The sequence below is a fragment of the Embiotoca jacksoni genome, unplaced genomic scaffold, assembly GCF_022577435.1.
Source record: "Embiotoca jacksoni isolate LCO1_2020_lvr unplaced genomic scaffold, fEmbJac1.0.p SCAF_10, whole genome shotgun sequence".
Lineage (NCBI taxonomy): Eukaryota > Metazoa > Chordata > Actinopteri > Embiotocidae > Embiotoca > Embiotoca jacksoni.
This window is the reverse complement of record NW_027185230.1, coordinates 11,459,526-11,474,808: the sequence shown is the minus strand read 5'-3', so window position 1 is coordinate 11,474,808 and position 15,283 is coordinate 11,459,526. Positions and strand designations below refer to the sequence as shown.

The 15,283-nt window shown below is 43.3% G+C and overlaps 2 protein-coding genes across 2 annotated transcripts; both read right to left on the bottom strand.

Moving 5' to 3' along the window:
- Positions 1 to 325: 325 nt before the first annotated feature.
- acads (acyl-CoA dehydrogenase short chain) lies at positions 326 to 9,250 on the bottom strand. The gene is made up of 10 exons (XM_069166627.1): positions 9,161 to 9,250; positions 5,594 to 5,754; positions 5,354 to 5,503; positions 5,132 to 5,243; positions 4,021 to 4,172; positions 3,756 to 3,926; positions 2,465 to 2,602; positions 1,953 to 2,048; positions 1,793 to 1,849; positions 326 to 1,671 (listed from the first exon to the last, which is right to left on the bottom strand). The coding sequence occupies exons 1-10, from the start codon at positions 9,186 to 9,188 to the stop codon at positions 1,519 to 1,521; spliced, it is 1,218 nt and encodes a 405-aa protein (XP_069022728.1). The 5' UTR covers positions 9,189 to 9,250; the 3' UTR covers positions 326 to 1,518.
- Positions 9,251 to 11,821: 2,571 nt separating this feature from the next.
- crybb1 (crystallin, beta B1) lies at positions 11,822 to 15,283 on the bottom strand. The gene is made up of 5 exons (XM_069159802.1): positions 15,135 to 15,283; positions 13,986 to 14,104; positions 13,676 to 13,808; positions 13,179 to 13,321; positions 11,822 to 12,225 (listed from the first exon to the last, which is right to left on the bottom strand). The coding sequence occupies exons 1-5, from the start codon at positions 15,255 to 15,257 to the stop codon at positions 12,048 to 12,050; spliced, it is 696 nt and encodes a 231-aa protein (XP_069015903.1). The 5' UTR covers positions 15,258 to 15,283; the 3' UTR covers positions 11,822 to 12,047.

Here is a 15,283-nt window from a genome sequence, read left to right as displayed (position 1 = left end):
CGGTGTAATTGCAGCAAACCTTTTGACTCGTCGAAGCAGGAAACGCGCGGACGTCTCGGCTCCACGAAGCCTCCCAGTAAGACGTGACCGCACACGACAAAGATCATGCAACTCGTTCAAATAACGGGACTGCAGACGTTAATGCTTTAAGTTTATTGTCCGCAGTGAAAACAGACCTGCGGTTCTCCCATCAAACCGCCCCCCCCCCCTAATGTCTAATAAAACCTGATTGGAACCTTATAAACAGATTCTCATTATTTCTAATGTTGAAATTTTTTTTTTAAAAAGTCAAAATTTCCTCCATGACATACGTAAAGTACTGCAATTATGTTTTGTTTTTTTTTATATTATTTTCACAATAAATTACATTCAAATATGTACAATTCATTGAGGCACAGGAGGTGTGTGTGTGTGTGCGTGTGTGTGTGTGTGTGAGGCCGACGTTTCATCGCGCAGCCTCGGACAAATTCACATCCTTAAAACCTTCGGCGATCGCCTCCAAAGTGACCAGATCCAAGCAGCTAAACTAGTCAACAAACTGTGTACATTCAGATTACGAGCGAGTGACGGTGATAACAGCCGAGCCATCGATGAATCAAGTGCCGTTTTGTCAGAAGCGGGTTCAGGAGGACGTGAAGGCACTCTGTCGCCCTCTGGTGGACGACGCTGTTCACAGGAAGCACCTGGGACGAATGTCTGAACTCAAGAGGATTAAAAAATGGTCTTAAAGGGCCGGTTCACCCAAAAATCACAAATCACACAACGGTTACGTGTCATGAGAAGATATCAAACATCTACTATCGTTATTTAATGTTATAAAGAGACTTAGTTGAGAAGTTAATTTTTTTTCTGACTGGATCACTTTAATTCAAGATCCAGGACCAAGATCTGAGCCGAATTATATTCCATGTTATTTCCTTTTTATTTCCTTATTCCGCTTCTTCTCGTTTCATTATTCTATCTGTATGTGAAGCCCTTTAAACTGAAATAAAAATGACCTCAAATCTCTCTTACTTTTCCTGGAATTAAAATGTCATCTGCATACGTTTTCAGACATGTTTTGCAGGTTTAAAAATCCATGCAGATGACACCAGGATTGTACTTAAATCTGACCACCAGGGGGCAGCACTAAAACATCACACGTCAGGTCAAACCTGCACAGGCCTGAATGTATACGTTTTATTTGCGTTTTTCTCGCTGCAGATGTCACTAAATTCAAAAGCTGATCCGTTTTTCTTTTTTTTGTATTCGGTGAACTGAACCTTTAAACCGTGTGAAGCGCTGAACGTCCTCGGAAGGCAGTCTGAGGTACGTTTGAAGCGTTTTATAAATGTGTTCCCGGAGACATACGAGACGACGAACCCTTTCAGTATTCTCGCTGACCTGATATATATATATAAAAAAAAAAAAAAAAGGTTCCCTTCGTCTTTCGAGCTCGTTCCCACCGTCTTCTTCATGTTTACACGGATGTTGGGCGACATCTTCTGTCTCTTTCTGCTTTTTTTGTTTTCTTTTCTTTTACGACTGGTACTCCTTCAGCAACTGGCCGGCGATCACCAGCCTCTGGATCTCGCTGGTGCCCTCGTAGATCTCCGTGATGCGAGCGTCGCGGTAGTGCCTCTCGGCCGGCATGTCCGTCACGTAGCCCATCCCGCCCAGAACCTGGATCGCCTGATTTAAAAAAATAAAAATAAAACACAAAAAAAAAACATAAAATGCAGATTAAAACGATTGTTCAAAGAAGGCGCAACCGGAGCGGGGTTATTTTGGCCTTTCGTGCCGCTTCGCTTACCTGATGGGAGCAGAAGGTGGCGGCTTCGGACGCGGCGAGTTTGGCCATGGCTGCTTCCTGCAGGAGAAAAATAAATAAATTAGATAATTATTATATATATTTATACCGTTACTCTGCGGTGGAAGCTGTGACGGTGACGTCGGAGGAGAAGAGGACGTACCTTAGAGAAGGGTTTCTTTGAGTCTTTGAGAAGGGAAGCCTTCCAGGTGAGCAGGCGAGCGCTCTCCACCGCCACCGCCATGTCGGCCAGTTTGAACTACGAGAAAGAAACGAGTAAGGAGAGAAGAGAAAGAAAAAAAAAATAGGAAAAAAAACCCCGCCGTCACTGCGCTTTGCACGACTTTCGGACCTTTACGTACAGTTTCATACACTGAACCGTTAGCCATATTGGATAATCCGGACCACCCTCTCCGCCACCTACCGCAGGGAAGCACCCCCCCCCCCCCCGTTGTTTAGTTCAATTTAATATTTTTAGTTGCATATAAATTGCATATAAGGAGCATTTATATATATATATATATATATATAAAAAGAAAAGATATTTCATATTATTTTTTTACTACCTCCATTTTATATTCTGTAATTTATTGCTTTGCCCTGTACATGCTGCTGTAACGACAAAATGTCCCCCGGCAGGATTAATAACGTATCCACGGAGACGGTCGATTTTACCTGGATGGCCTGCAGTTTGCCAATCGGAGCTCCGAACGCCGTCCGTTTGTGCGCGTAGTCGGCGGCGCAGTCCAGCGAAGCCTGAGCGATACCGAGGGCCTGAGCCGCGACGCCGATCCGTCCGCTGTCCAGGGTTTGCTGCGGGACACGTGGACGTCAACGCCGGTTACCGTCAAAACCGAGGGACGTCCGATACGGACGCTCGAGTACATTTTGTGCACATTCGACTCGAAGAGGAAGGGTTTTCTTAAAACGATTTGAAGGGAAAAATAGGATGCCCGTTGAACGAAGAGGACTCAGATCGCCAGTGGAGAAACGCACAAGTCATTTATCTCATTTGTAGAACTTTTCAACTTTTTAATAAGCTGCGTCACTGAACACTGAACCAATGCTGGGTTAAAGCACCGTGATGGAAGGTTTCATCATCATTCACCAGATTACAGTTCGAGGTATTTATAAAAGAAAAATAATTCCTATTTTGGTCAATTTTATAACTGCAAACGGAATATTTGTGGTTTTAAACTGTTGACGTGACAAAAAAAAAAAAAAAAAAAGGCATTTTAAGACGTCACTTTGAGGGACATTCCCCCCCCCCCCCCCCCCTTTTCAAATATTTTTAACAACATAATCAACCAGGGAACAATTCTGTACTGAAAAAGAAGCAGTACGTGATATATTTTTCATAATTGTAGGTAAGACATATTAAAAACATCAATGAATGAGTATTTAAAGAAACTAAAACGGGTCTACATAAAAGAAAAGAAAAGAAAAGAATCACAGCCCGACAAATTAAAATCCCAAATTATGTATTTTTTTTTTGGTTTTGCACGTCATTTTTTTAAATGGACGTGCAACTTTTGGAGGTTGGATTCATTTCTCGTTGCACCAAAATATCGGTGGATGACAAACGCAGTGTTAAAAACTACAACTGTGGTTGCAGGAGCCAATTCATCCCCCCCCCCCCCAAACTGAAGCCAACTCGTGCGACGGCTCACGTTTACGTGCTCCGAATGGAAAGCGGCTCACGTGGTGCCCGGTAACCAATGAGAGTGGCTCTATTCCGCTCTTTATTTTGAAATGCTTACGTGGGAATTTTTGAATTTTTCTGTATAATATTGTAATGTCTTGCTGTAAGGACTTTAATGTGTTAAGTGCCATGAAATAACCTGCGTTGTGATTTGGCACTACGTAAATAAAATTGAATTGAAATGCGAGTAGGATAATAATGATGATGATAATAATAATAATAATAGTAATAATAATAATAATAACAATAAGAGCGTTAAAGTACCATGGCGATCTTGAACCCGGTGCCCCGAGGACCCAGCATGTTGTCCAGCGGGATCCTGCAGTCCTCCAGGATGATGTTGGCGGTGGACGAGGCTCGGATGCCCAGCTTGTCCTCCTTCTTCCCCAGAGAGAGTCCAGGGTGCGGCATTGGGATGAGGAAGGCGCTGATGCCCTGCGGAGGAAGAGGAGGAAATAAAAATAAAACAAATGTTTTAAATATACACTCGCTGATGTCAGCGTCGATCCCGGTGTCAACGCGTCCTTGCCTTGTGTTTGAGCATCTTGTCCGTGGTGGCGAACACGACGGTGGCCGAGGCGTCCCAGCTGTTGGTGATCCAGGCTTTGGTTCCGTTCAGCACCCACTCGTCTCCGTCCTGACGAGCCACGGTAGAGGCCGCGCCCGCGTCACTGCCGTTACCTGGAAGGTTTAAAAAAAAATAATAATAATAATAATAATAATACAAAAATAAAAAATGAATCGCTTCGGTCAAAGGGCAGAAAAACATGCATGTTCTGGAAGGTGATGATGACTCGAGTCGATTCTGAGAGTCGATATTAGGGCCCATCGGAGTCGTTATAACTCACACTCTTGTTACCTGGCGAGTTTTAGATCGAGTCGAAGGTTTTACAGATTATTTTTTTTACAGCCTTAAATGGTCACGCTTTCCCTCCTCCTCTCTTGATCGACATCAGCGCCCGAGTTCCACACGTTAACGTGACCGCTGGTACGTGAATGTTTTTTTGTGATTTCACCGCGGGCCTGAAACCGGAGCAGAGAAACATCAAGATTTTGTGTAAACACATTTTTGGGGAGCAAAGTCTTCAACACGCCCGCTTTAAACCAAGTGTTCCTGAGCCCATGCAGTGATTTCCACAGATTCCCCTTCTCGACCGTGAGCGGGCGTGTTAGAGAATCACTGTTGCCAGGTGGTTCGCAGCGAATGTTTTCCCCTCAGAAGGTCCCAGTGGAAATCGGTGTTGACAGTCTGACCCTGGGGGGACGAATTCACGGTGACACAACCACCGCAGACGGCAAAGAAAACCCACCCGGTGTCTCCTGACCCGACGCGCCTTCTTCGGTATTGGACGGTGAAGCTCCGCCTCCCTCTTGAAACATTGAACGTCTCTCAGAACGCCTCGCCCGGCTCGTCGCTTCATCGCCGCAGACTTTCTGAAGCGTTTCAAGGGTCTCTGTTGACCATTTCTAGAGTTTGACACCGAATTCTGATGTTTCTCTGCTCCAGTTACAGGTCCGCGGTGAAATCGCAAACGTTCACAAAAAAAAAGAAAAACGTGTGGAATGCTGAAGCTCCCGAAAAAAAATGGCTCCACCTGTTGTTTCACATGATTATTTCACAAGTAAATAGTCTTGTTTACCTGGCTCACTGAGGGCGAAGCAGCCCACCTTCTCTCCGGTGGTGAACGGCGTGATCCAGCGCTTCTTCTGTTCTTCCGAGCCGAACTTCAGAATCGGTCCGATGTACAGAGACTGAGAGTCGTGGAGACAAGACGGCAGGCGGGTGAACACACACACACACACACACACACACGCAAACCTCAGCTCCGTGACAACATCTCGCGTCGCTCGTCTGTACCCACGTTGTTCACGGACACCACGACGCCGGTGCTGGCGCAGCCTCGACTGATCTCCTCCATGGCCAGACTGTAGGCCAGGTAGTCCATCCCGGCTCCGCCCAGCTCCTCCGGCACCTCCATGGCCATGACGCCCATCGCCCCCAACTCCTGAATCTGAACCGGACGCGACACGGTTACAGAGGTCCGTGCGATACTTTGACCCCCCCCCCCCTCACCGACTCGACTTGACTGGCTGCTCCGTACCTGTTTGGCAGGGTAAACATGCTCTTTGTCCAGCTTGCCGGCGATGGGGTTCAGCTCTCTGTCGGCGTAGTCCCTGCAGGTCTGTCTCAGCAGCTGGTGAGTGTCCGGCAACTCCGCCAGCTGAGAGAGACTCCGACAGCCGCTGAGACACGAGCCAAGAGCTGAGGAGGAGGGGGTGTAAATAAAAGATTCATCGAGCTTTAGTCATCGCGGCACCGACTGAAGCTCTGCGGGCGGCAAAGTCGGCAAGATGTGGCACTTTGGTCCAGACGGCTCGAGAGGAGAGGGACCACGCGGCTTGTCGTCGGCGCGCAGTTGAAAAAGCCAGCAAGCATGACGGTGTGAGGGTGCGTTAGTGCACATGGCATGGGTCAGCTTGCACATCCGGGAAGACGCTATTAATGCTGAATGATATTTGCAAATCATCCCATTCGGTTTCAATTTCCATTTTGCACAGTGTCCTTACTTTTTTTTTTTAGGGCTGCAGCTAACTATTAGTTTATCGATTAATCTTCCAAACATTTTCTTGGCTTGTATATGGATTTTCTGTCCTATAAAACATAATAATCCTCTTCTTTTCTTAAACGTATCACTTGATTTAAAAAAAACAACAAAAAAAAAACCCACAACATACGCTGAACTTTTTCAAAATACAGTAAAGGAGCATTGCACCACAATATTACTACAAATAAAGAAACAAGCTGACAACCGGTCCTCAAAATGTAAATAATAAACAAGCACACAACGATATGAAGTAAATATTGACCACAGTTTAAACTCCTGACTGATCTGTTTAATAATTAAACCCGCGCGTGATAGTTCAATACGACCTTCGTAGTCACAGTTAAAGCTTCTAGAATAAGAGAAAGAGCGGTAACCCAGGACTGAGAGAGAGAGAGAGAGAGAGAGATGCTGATGGAAAACGTTTCTTATTCTGAACGAAAACAAACGCAGAGAAACATCCCTCCGCAAACACGAGTTCGACTGCTCCGATCAAGCCATGTGATGTGCTGATTAATTGGTTCGGTGGCGAGGCCCAGCTGCGGTTTTAAAGACGCCCGGGGCGAGCCAGAAGTGAGGCGACGGTGTTATGACGGGTGTAAAAGATTCTGAAAGTTCACAGCGAGATGTGATGTGTTGTGACGGGGTCAGACCTGATTGGCCGTCACGACAGAGGACACGAGTTAAAAAGGTGATAAAACGGAGGGATTGCGGCTGCAACAATCGTCGTCATCGTTCAGCCGACACGCCGACGATCTTTTTGATTCGATTAAATCGTTCGGTCTGTGAATTGGTGATTAAAAAAAAGAAAAGAAAAAAAAATTGAAGCAAAAGGAAATCAAGGCGACGTCCTCAAATCACCTGTCTCGTCGGACCAAAAGTCCAAAACCTCAACAATATCAAATCAATATGACAAAGAAATGCAGCAAGTCGTCTCTAAAATTATTCATAATTTACTATTTCTGGTTTAAAATGACCAGAATAGTTGCTAATCGTTTTTCTGTCAAACAATAAATCAACATTTGTCTCAGGTCTAGAAATTTTGGCTGTCAGAAATAGTTTGAATTACTATTTTATGACAATTAAATTGTCATTAAACACCACAGTTCAGAGGGAAGTTTTTTTTTAGTTTTTTTACTTTGTACTCCACTTCATTGATTTAACATCTGTAGTTACTGTTCAGGTGAACGTTTGATGCACTGGATAAAATAACGAGCTGTTAACATCCAACGCACCGTTAAAAGATTAAATCGGAGGTCTCCGACCTGTTTGTCTTTTGATGTGTGCAGTCGGATCGCATTTCAGATGTCCCGAGTTGTTAGCAGCTTCACAAAACAATTTTTTCCCCCCCTCCTTCAGTGATTATCTGATGACCTTTCAGATGTACTTGGATGTTACAGCTGAAATACATTACATTACATATTTCATTTAGCTGACGCTTTTATCCAAAGCGACTTACAATAAGTGCATTTCAACCCCGAGGGTACAAATTCAGAACAACAACAAGTTAAGTACAATTTTCTTCAAGATAGCCAAACTTCAAAGTGCTATAAGTGCCATTTTAAGTGCTACTAAAGTGCTACCTATTCAAGGTAAAGTCGGAAGAGGTGCGTTATTATCAAGATATAATTCACTTAATGTCTCACACATTGTGTTTTATTTTTTAATGGTTGAGGGTAGATATGGGACGACGTCACCGAAGACTCATCTGGTTTTGTTTTCTGTCAGTCAGTGATAAAAAAAAAAAAAAAAAAAAAAACTAGTTTTGCACCAAAAAAACCCAAAAAACAAATACATACATTTTAGGCGAAAATGGGCGTGGCCTATGTCAGCAGATGCAGCTCCGTGGAGGGACCGCGTGGATATACAGCGTTTGAATGCGTCACGTCGGGTTGAGGAGTTATTCAAGAAAACCCTTTAACCTTTATTATAGCGCCCCCTAATTGTTGACGTGTGTCGAATCTTCTCGGAAAAAGATTGATTATCTTCCACTGAGATTTCACCTTTGCGCCGCCCTAATACAGTTTGTTTTGATTGAATAACAATAGTGAAAATAACAACAGCAACAATAGTAATAATAAAAATAATAATCCAAACAAAATTAACAGTTACAAAACTAGGATGTTGAATTAAAATGTTCAGTGTTTACTTTTTTTTTAAAGTTTGATAGGCAGCAATTCAATTCAAGTTTAATATGGTTTATTTTTGTTATTTAAAAGTTAGTATTTACAGTTGTTAAATTCACCAAAAAAAAGCTCATTAAATTGGAGAAGTAACTGGTCTCCTTCGCACATGTTTTGTCAAAAGAGTTTACTGACCATATTTGCATTGGAAATAATCTTTGTTTATGTAAATAAACGGTCGGACTCTAACGTTTTTTAAAAAAAAAAAAAAGGTACTTTAACTTAAGTAAAGGATCCGGATATTTCTTCCCCGGTCGAGTACAACTACTAAAAACCACATTTAGCAGCGTTACTCCCTGGAAATTATGTCCCATCTGATTTAATGTCATTGAAGGCAGCACCACTAGTCATGTAGGTAAAAGGTCATCTCCTCCACCACAAGTCTTCACCTTCATCTCGGCGTGACGTTAAAATCCCGTCAGAGAAACAAGCGCGAAAGCTTTCCTCGTTCCTCCTTCCTCGTTCCTCCTTCCTCATTCCTCGTTCCTCATTCCTCGGAGAGTGAACAAGGAACTGATCCAAGTTATTGATCGCAGCGAGCTCACCTGTCGCCTTATCGGCCGAGAAGCTAAAAGATGAGAAAAGCTGAAGCTCACGCCGAGCGTTTCATCTTGATATTTGACTGCAGCTGCTCCGCAGTTTGACTTCCGCTGCCTGGTTTGTGAGTTAAATACGCGTTAAGTATGAAAACGAGATGTGCTCCAGTTCACCCGGTGCGGCTTCTGGTCGTGTAGCAAAAGCTAAGCTAAGTCGGTCCGGCCCGGGACAGTTTGCCTCCACGCGCGGCCAGCGCGCGAGCAGCTAACTTCGCCCTCCGGCGGCGAGTAAAGTTTCTAAACTTTATCTTCCAGCTGTTCTGCGTTTCGACTCGTGTTGTTCTCACCTTTTCTCGCTTTGAAGAGTGCAGCCATGATGCCTTCCTCCGCCGCTTCTAGTTTTGACTGAGGTGTCGTGAAGCGACTGCTGCGTTTACGTGCTGTCGGATCTTCTGCTGCCGCGGAGGCGGGGAGCAGCTTGCGTAACGTACGATTTGACAAAATACTGTTTGACGCGAATAAACTGTAATTACTGAAGTCAGAAATCGTCCACAAGTTAAAATCGTTTTCTCCCCCCGATGTTCTGTTGGCAATTTGTGGTGAGCAACAACAACAACAAAAAATGCTCAATGAAAATCAGTGCCCAGATACAGGGACTTTCGAGGACCTCTGAAGGCAGCATGTGGCCAAAGTGAACACGACGTGACGTAAACGTATGCCAGGTGTGCTGTCTGTTGTGATTTACAGGTATTAAGTGTATTTTTCATTTGATATTAAGAAAACTAAGAGCTCTGTATCAGAAACGTTGTGGTTACTGAGGTTTTAGGCATCACTGAAGAGGCTTGAAATACTCTGAGGGTTCTTTTGTGGTAGTTTAAGTGGTTCTAGTGATTAATTAAGAGGTTCTAGAGTTCTTGTAGGAGGTCCAATAAGTCCTTAGGGTGTTTAATGTTCATCTACTGGAAGTTCTAGTTCCAGTGAGGAAGTTCTCGAGGTCCTTCAAGGAGCCCTAGGGGTCATTGACGAGATACTGGATCTCATTTAGGAGGTTCTACTGACTTTAGGGTGTTTTGGGGGTCATTTAGGGCTTCTAGAGGTCGTTTAGGAGGTTCTGTGAATCCTTTGTGAGATTCTAGAGGTCACTGAGGTGGTTCTAGATGTCCTTATAGGGGTTCTAGTGGCCAGTCAGGTGGTTCTGGAAATTAGTTGGTCATTGAGGAGGTTCTAGAGGTGCTTTATGGAAGTTCTATTGGTCAGTGAGAGCTACTGCTATTTGTGGAACTTCCTAAAGGTTCTAGTGGCATTTTAGGAAACCCTAGAGGTCACTGGGGATGTTGTCGGGTTCTAGGTGTTGTTTAGAAGTTCTAATTTGTCATCAATGAGGTTGTAGAGGTGTTTTAAGGGGGTTAACCGTCATGAAGAGCAATGTAGAGGCTCTTTATGGACGTTCTGTTGGTCATCAGTGAGGTCCTACTGGTCTTTGGATGTTCCTGGGGTCCTTTAGGAGGTTCTAGTGGCATTTTACCAGGTTCTAGAGGTCACTGAGGATGTTTGTTTGTTTTGTGCCTGAGGAGGATTTGGAGGTCCTTTCAGAGGTTCTCGTGGTCAGTGAGGAGATACTGGATGTCCTTTAGGCGGTTTTAGGGGTCTTTTGGGAGAGTGTACTGAATCCACTCTGCATGATAAGTTTTCATATTTGGCATATTTCTGATAATAACACAGTTTTTACTCTCTGTTTCGATATATATTTATACTTTTCCGGAGCGTGTGAACACTTGAACCACTGACACACAGTGACGACACCACCTTCTGTCCTCTTTTGGAACAGCTGCTATTTGGAAATGAAATTGTCTGCGTGAGACTGGACTGGATGAAATATTTCACAATGAAGTTTGGACTTTAAAGTTAAATTAGGGATGTTTTTTTGATGTCGTTAATGCACTGGTTTAATGTGAGAGGACATTGATGTGTAACACACCTCAGGATCACAACACTTTTTTATTCAGTGTGTTTTAAGATGGAAAGTTTCTGTCCACTGTCATGTATATTTCCCACAATATTCTGCTTCTGCAGACACATACAGCCATTATATACTATTTATATGATCACATTTATATGTTATCTGTCTATTAGGTGCATTTTTTTGTATCTTTTTTGCCTATTTTAAATTTGATGTTTTGGGTGAATCCACCTTTTTCTCTATTAAGTAGCTCTAAGAGGCAAAAATCTCAATGCAAATAGTCGATGTCAGAAATATTCTGCATCATCTTTACAGTATGTGTGAACCTGATTGAGCCAAAACCAAACTTCAGTGTATTTAAGGCTAATTTTAGACCATACATATAAGTATATAATTACTGAACACCATAACCCGGTAATACTACAAACATGCCCCTCAACTTTTATCTCCAAACTTTTCAGATTGTTTGAAATATAATAACTAATTTAAGTATCAGATTTAAATTTTTTCTTCTTTCCTCTCCCAGTGATAATCTCACGATGCCTCAATTGCACTCCATCGTGAGTACTTTTACTTTTAAGTACGTTTTGCTGCTAATTCTTCTAAGTAAGTAGGATTTCAACTGCAGGACTTGTTGTTTTGCTTAAGTAAAGGATTTACATGTACTTCCTTTATAGTGTTGCAAAATAAGAAAGCAACAAACCTGAACTATTTTGATAAACCTATGATATTATTGAGTAATGTGAAGAACTAAAAAGCCCCTATTATCCTGTTTTTGTTCTTATACTTGTATATAAATTGCTATATTTTGCGATTTGAGAAAACAAAACACAACCTTTACTTTGAAATAACATACCAGTGTGCAATTATTTAGAAAATTGCTTTTTAGAAAGCCCCTCAAAAAATAATTTTGTTGTACCAAAGAAAGTTCAAAAATAGCCCCTTAATTTCAGAGTCAGATCCACGCTGAGGAGTGATAACTATGAAGGAATATGATCCAGACATTAGCATGAATAAAGTTAAATCCAGCCGTGGAGGGTTTCAGGTTTTTCACAACATGTTTATTTTTTTGCACCATAAAAAGTCACTTTAAGGTCGTCCGGTGTGTTTTCGCTCTCATTCCGTCTTTCCTTTCGAGGATGGAGCGGCGATCGGTGGCGATTCGGGAAAGGATCGGAGAATTGGAGAGAGGGCTCGTTTTGGAGAGATAAATAAAAAGCTGAGAGGCGCCGCGGGGCTACGGCGGCGCCTACTGGCGGCCGGCAGGGCGTCGCTCACTTGGTGGCGGAGGTGAAGGTGAAGCAGCCTCTCTGGTGGAACTGCATGTCCCTGATGCGGCGCATGGACTGGATCTGGGGCTGGAAGGCGCTGAAGTCGTTGTAGTGTCTGTAGTCACCGCACTCGAACAGGTACTGGTAGCCTCTGTATCCGGGGTACTGGTAACCCACCCAACTGAGGGAGGCAGAGGAGAGGAGGAGAGTTAATGCCGGGTTCGATATTCCCCGCTGGTACACGTTGTATTCGTCTGAACTCGTGGTTTGCATTGACTTGATAGTGTCTTTCGGCTCCTAAATTATGACTGAGACATTTCTGTGGTGGTTGTTTTGGTACGAACTACTACAAGCTTCTAGGTTCCACCTGTCCCTGTGGATCTTTAGAGGCCGCCGAAGGGGTTGTAAGGTGCTTTGAAGAACTACGAGTGGTCATTGAGGAGGTTGTAGAGGCCCCTTTAGGAAGTGGAGGGGTGCTAGTAATAATTGTGATCCTTTAGAAGGTTCTATGAATCCTTTATAATGTTCTAGTGGTCATTGAGGAGATTCTAGAGGTCCTTTAGGAGGTACCAGGGCTCATTTGTTAGGCTGTAGTTGTATGGGGAGGTTCTTGGCGTCCTTTAAGAGGTTTTAGTGGGTTAATGGGAGATTTTAAAGCTCCTCTAGGAGGCAGAGGTCCACCTCAATCATCCAAACACGAGGCGCAGGAACATCTTTAGGAGGAACAGCGGTCACGCCTCCAGCGGATTCCCACACATCAGTGCCGGAAGACCACTGAAGTGTGTTTTCATTGGAAGTCATAATAAAAAATTCCCATCTAAAAATACGGATCTGCAGTGAAAAAACACCATGCAGTCAGTGTTGAGCCTTGTGAGGACATGTCACCCTACTTTTTTTTTTTAATGAACAACTACATTGTAGTGGAGCTCCCGCGGCTTCCCCTGCAGCCGCATCTTAAAACAATGTCGGCCGCTCAAAGAGCCTCCACTCCACTTTATACTTTGAAAAATAAGCAAATCGATTTACTCCAGGCTGTTTTTGTTATTGTCGGGCCTGGAAACGTCTACCAAATTTTTACGCTGAAACCTCGGCAGCTTAAAAATATATATATATATTTAAAAAAAGTCCACTCACGCTCCTCCGGGCACCCTCACGCTGCCCACTCTGTCGCAGAAGCCGTGCGCCCACAGGGTGGGCACGTCATCCTCCTGGATCTCCATCTTGTTCCCCTTGAAGTCGCAGAGCTCGTACAGGCAGATCTTGTGCTCCATGCTGTCCTGCAGGGATGAAGCGAGGAAACTTAAGAGTTAGCCTCACATGAAGTAGCAGGATTGATCTGTTTGTCTTTGGTTCGAGCTTATTTTTCCATCTTTTTTGGCATGGAATTAAGTTTCAGAGGTAAGTTAAGAGGTAAACTGGGGCTCAAAGGTCAAATTTAACTATCTTATCCTTTTTTCTTTTTTTTCTTTTTTTTTACAAGAATAAACAAACAATTAAAGAACCGCTGAAGATAATTACTGTCAGGCCTAGCTGTGCCTTCATTTCGATTTCTGCTGTTTGATAAGCATTTTTAGTAAATTGTTTCCAGTCATTTTTGCACTTCATTTTAACAAAATAAAAGTTGAGTGTACCATGCGGATGGGCCTGAGGGACATGAGGCAGTCGCTGCGGTAGGAGTTGCTCCAGGTATCCCAGCGAGGATACTCTCCCTTCTCCAGGATGAACATCTCCCCACGGAAGTTAGTCTGCTCAAAGGCAACAAAGCTGGAGGAGAGGGGCGGCGGTGGGGGCAGCAGGGCGGTGGTGGTGGGTGGGTGGGGTGGGGGGGGATAACCAGTGAGGTATGAGTGAACACAAGAGAGGCAGATAAAGTCGTACCATTCGCACGTGTGTGTGTGTGTGTGTTCCTGTGTGTGTGTGTGTGTGTGTGTGTTGACTTACGGGCCACACTCCACAATGATACTACGCACTCTATCCATGCCACGGTCACACACGTTCATACACTCGTTCTGGACCTCCATCATCCTTCCCTGGAAGTTCTCCTGGTCGAACATCATGATCTGCAACACGGGGAAAAGAAAGATCACAAGTGAGCTCGGAGCATTTTTTAACATTCGACTATTTAAAAAAAAAAAAAAAAAGCAAGTTTTGTTGCAGCTCCTCTAAATTTCCCAGAATCGACTGAAAGAAGTAATTATCAGAAGAAAGTCCAACATTAAAGAAGTTTCCGCTGTCTTTTCTCACTGATCATGACCGCTCACATTTACGTTGCGAGTCTTTGAAAGGGGGCCAGACCTTCAGGTTGGGAACCAGTAGACTTAAACTGTGTTAATAATTAAAAGTATACAGCAGTATAAGCTTGTTTACACTCGGCTCCTTCAGTACTGCAAGATGTGTACTTTTACTGTTGATACTTTTACATAAGTAGGATTTTAAAAGGTGGATGTTTGCTTGTATTTAAGTATTTTGAAACTGTGCTATTGATATTTTCTTCAATCACTGTTCATGATAACGCAGAGAAATTTTCATTTATTCTACTTAATACTTGTACTGCGCTACATTTCACTACTTTTTTTTTTTACCTCACTGCAGTATTTTTAAATTGTAAATAAAGTTGCAAATAACGATTTTACTTATAAAACTTACGATCATCTTACAAAATATGATCAACTTTTATGCTCAAAAGTACATAAAGTAATTTAACCATAACTCCACATTAGCCAGCAGCAACATTAAAGTAGTACTTGTACAGCAATAATAGTAATTCATATTAAAATAAGGAAGGGATGCTTCCTTATGTTTAACGTGGTTTTTTTTCAGCATTTTGTACATTTTCTTTTACTTGTAACAGAGTATACTTACAGAAGTAACATTTTAAACACTATTAATTCCTCTTGATTAATTTACTGGGATAAAAAATAAGCACTATTAAGCAAAATGCATACATTTTTTTTTTTTTTAAACACGGTCCTTCGGAGGTGAATGTTATTGGTGGTGCTCAAAGCATCAAAATATTTTTTTAAAAGTTCGTTTTTTCCACCTTCACCTCTGTTCTATCTGAAATTACATCCCTCTGCTGCAGTGACTCACTCTGTAGGATCCCATGCCGGGCTCGCCGGTCTTGGTGGCCTTGCTGGAGGCGGCGGGGGCAGGGGCTCCCTTGTCCTTGGCATCAGTGCCCTGGCTGGAGGCGGACTTGGCGGTCTGAGACATGGCGAGGGGCTTCAGGAAAGTCTGTG

What these genes read in the sequence shown, in the direction of transcription:
- crybb1 (XM_069159802.1), bottom strand. Translation starts at nt 15,257, where the DNA reads ATGTCTCAGACCGCCAAGTCCGCCTCCAGCCAGGGCACTGATGCCAAG. An exon ending in CCGGCATGGGATCCTACAGA is followed by an intron (nt 14,105 to 15,134) that starts GTGAGTCACTGC and finishes CCCGTGTTGCAG; the next exon opens with ATCATGATGTTCGACCAGGA. An exon ending in GTGAGGGTGCCCGGAGGAGC is followed by an intron (nt 12,226 to 13,178) that starts GTGAGTGGACTT and finishes TGCCTCCCTCAG; the next exon opens with TTGGGTGGGTTACCAGTACC.
- acads (XM_069166627.1), bottom strand. Translation starts at nt 9,188, where the DNA reads ATGGCTGCACTCTTCAAAGCGAGAAAAG. An exon ending in GCAAACTGCAGGCCATCCAG is followed by an intron (nt 2,049 to 2,464) that starts GTAAAATCGACC and finishes TCTTTCTCGTAG; the next exon opens with TTCAAACTGGCCGACATGGC. An exon ending in CCACCTTCTGCTCCCATCAG is followed by an intron (nt 1,672 to 1,792) that starts GTAAGCGAAGCG and finishes TTTTTAAATCAG; the next exon opens with GCGATCCAGGTTCTGGGCGG.